We start from the raw sequence: 1,364 nt of genomic DNA on the forward strand, positions 1-1,364 counted from the left end.
GGTTCCTCAGCGATGACGCCCCCGCGGCCCCGGCACCGGGCCTCGCCTCTACCAAGCCGGCGTAGTCCTGGACCACCCCTGCTCGCCTTCAGCTCCCCAGCCTCCTACTTGCCTTGCCCCGGGGAACCTTCATCTTAAGCCAGCCCCTGCCCCTAGTCTCCGTAACCTTTCTTAGCCTCGCCGGGTGGAAGAGGCCGTTGAGTCAGCCCAGGCCTTTCGCGTCTGGGTGGCGTTGTCTTGCATCTGGTAAAGGAGAAGTCAGCGCTCTGCGGGCCGGGTGGAGGGCCGGGCCCCGGGAAGTGAAAGGGGAGGTGGCCTTGTCGGAACGCTCCCTGGGCTCCGAGGTTGACGGAACTTTGGCTTCTGCGATGCTCTTTACTTTGCCGTCTGAGCTTCATCAGGATGGGGGGGTGGGTCGGGGGCAATGTGGCAAGTTGAAAGCAAATAACGGCTCCCTCAGAGCTTTGTTTGGACTCCTCGGTGAAATGGGGCTGAAATCTGCCTTACAAGATGGGCCACTTATCTGTGACCTTGGACAAGTCACTTCTCCTTTTTCGTTTGTTCTAAAGTGTGAATAAACAATGGACTGCTGCGAGGGTTAAAACACAAGATAAGCGTGGTCTGAATGTCGGGCAGTACTAGCAACAAGGAATGAATTTATTGACTTGATCCCTAGCCCCTTGCCGTGGGTCAGGTTATTTTGACCCTGAGCCCTAATTTACTGACAAGTGAAATGAGTATAGTATCTCTTTTTAGGTTGTTATGGCAAAAACATGAAACACAGGGAGATGTTTGGCAGACGTGCAGGGCTGTGCCAACGCTGGTTGTTTGTTGTTCTCAGAACCTCTGGAATGGATGGACTCTTCCTGAGCAGCTTTGCTAATTTGCAGCAGCTGGACGATGTTCCTCATTAATACCTGTCTGTAGGCATAATCGTCACATCATCTCTCTCTGGTAAGGGGACCTTTTCACTGTGCATAGTGTCTTTGTCATATCACGGGTGTTAAGATCAGTGACGGGTACGCTGAATCCTTTGACTTTATCCTTTTTTTTTCTCCCTTGGCATGTTTGTCGCTCATTGGTTCTTTTACGTGTTAAAGCCATAAAACTCTGTGTGCCTGTTGAAAGAACAGCATTGGAGCTAGTCTTTGGTGTTCGCTGTAAGAAAATACCCTTTGTTATTTTTATTAGGTGGCGGGGAACTCAGCTCAAAGTCTGTGTAGGAAAAGCGCCTGGATCCCAGTCTTTCAATGGCTTCGAGACAACCAGAAGTGCCTGGTAAACTTAGTTCTTTTTGATAAAGTTATGTTTTACCCTTTAAGGTTTTAAACTAGACAGAAACCACTTTTTCTGTACCAGATGTT

General features: G+C 49.9%; 1 protein-coding gene across 6 annotated transcripts in view; it reads left to right on the top strand.

The window, feature by feature from the left end:
- Nucleotides 1-1,364, top strand: part of KIAA1191 (KIAA1191 ortholog) — a 14,295-nt gene that overhangs the window by 1,017 nt on the left and 11,914 nt on the right. For 2 of the 6 annotated variants that reach the window (XM_010862088.1, XM_010862093.1), the window contains exons 2-3: nt 842-954; nt 1,192-1,278. In XM_010862088.1, the coding sequence (XP_010860390.1) occupies nt 1,251-1,278 (28 nt within the window). In that variant the 5' untranslated portion in view covers nt 842-954; nt 1,192-1,250. Of the gene's footprint in view, nt 1-6; nt 247-743; nt 955-1,191; nt 1,279-1,364 lie in introns of those variants that run through there. The other 4 variants (XM_010862090.1, XM_010862092.1, XM_010862089.1 and 1 more) reach the window with 4 other exon arrangements.

Source organism: Bison bison, unplaced genomic scaffold, assembly GCF_000754665.1.
Source record: "Bison bison bison isolate TAMUID 2011002044 unplaced genomic scaffold, Bison_UMD1.0 scf7180017864476, whole genome shotgun sequence".
Classification (NCBI taxonomy): Eukaryota; Metazoa; Chordata; class Mammalia; order Artiodactyla; family Bovidae; genus Bison; species Bison bison.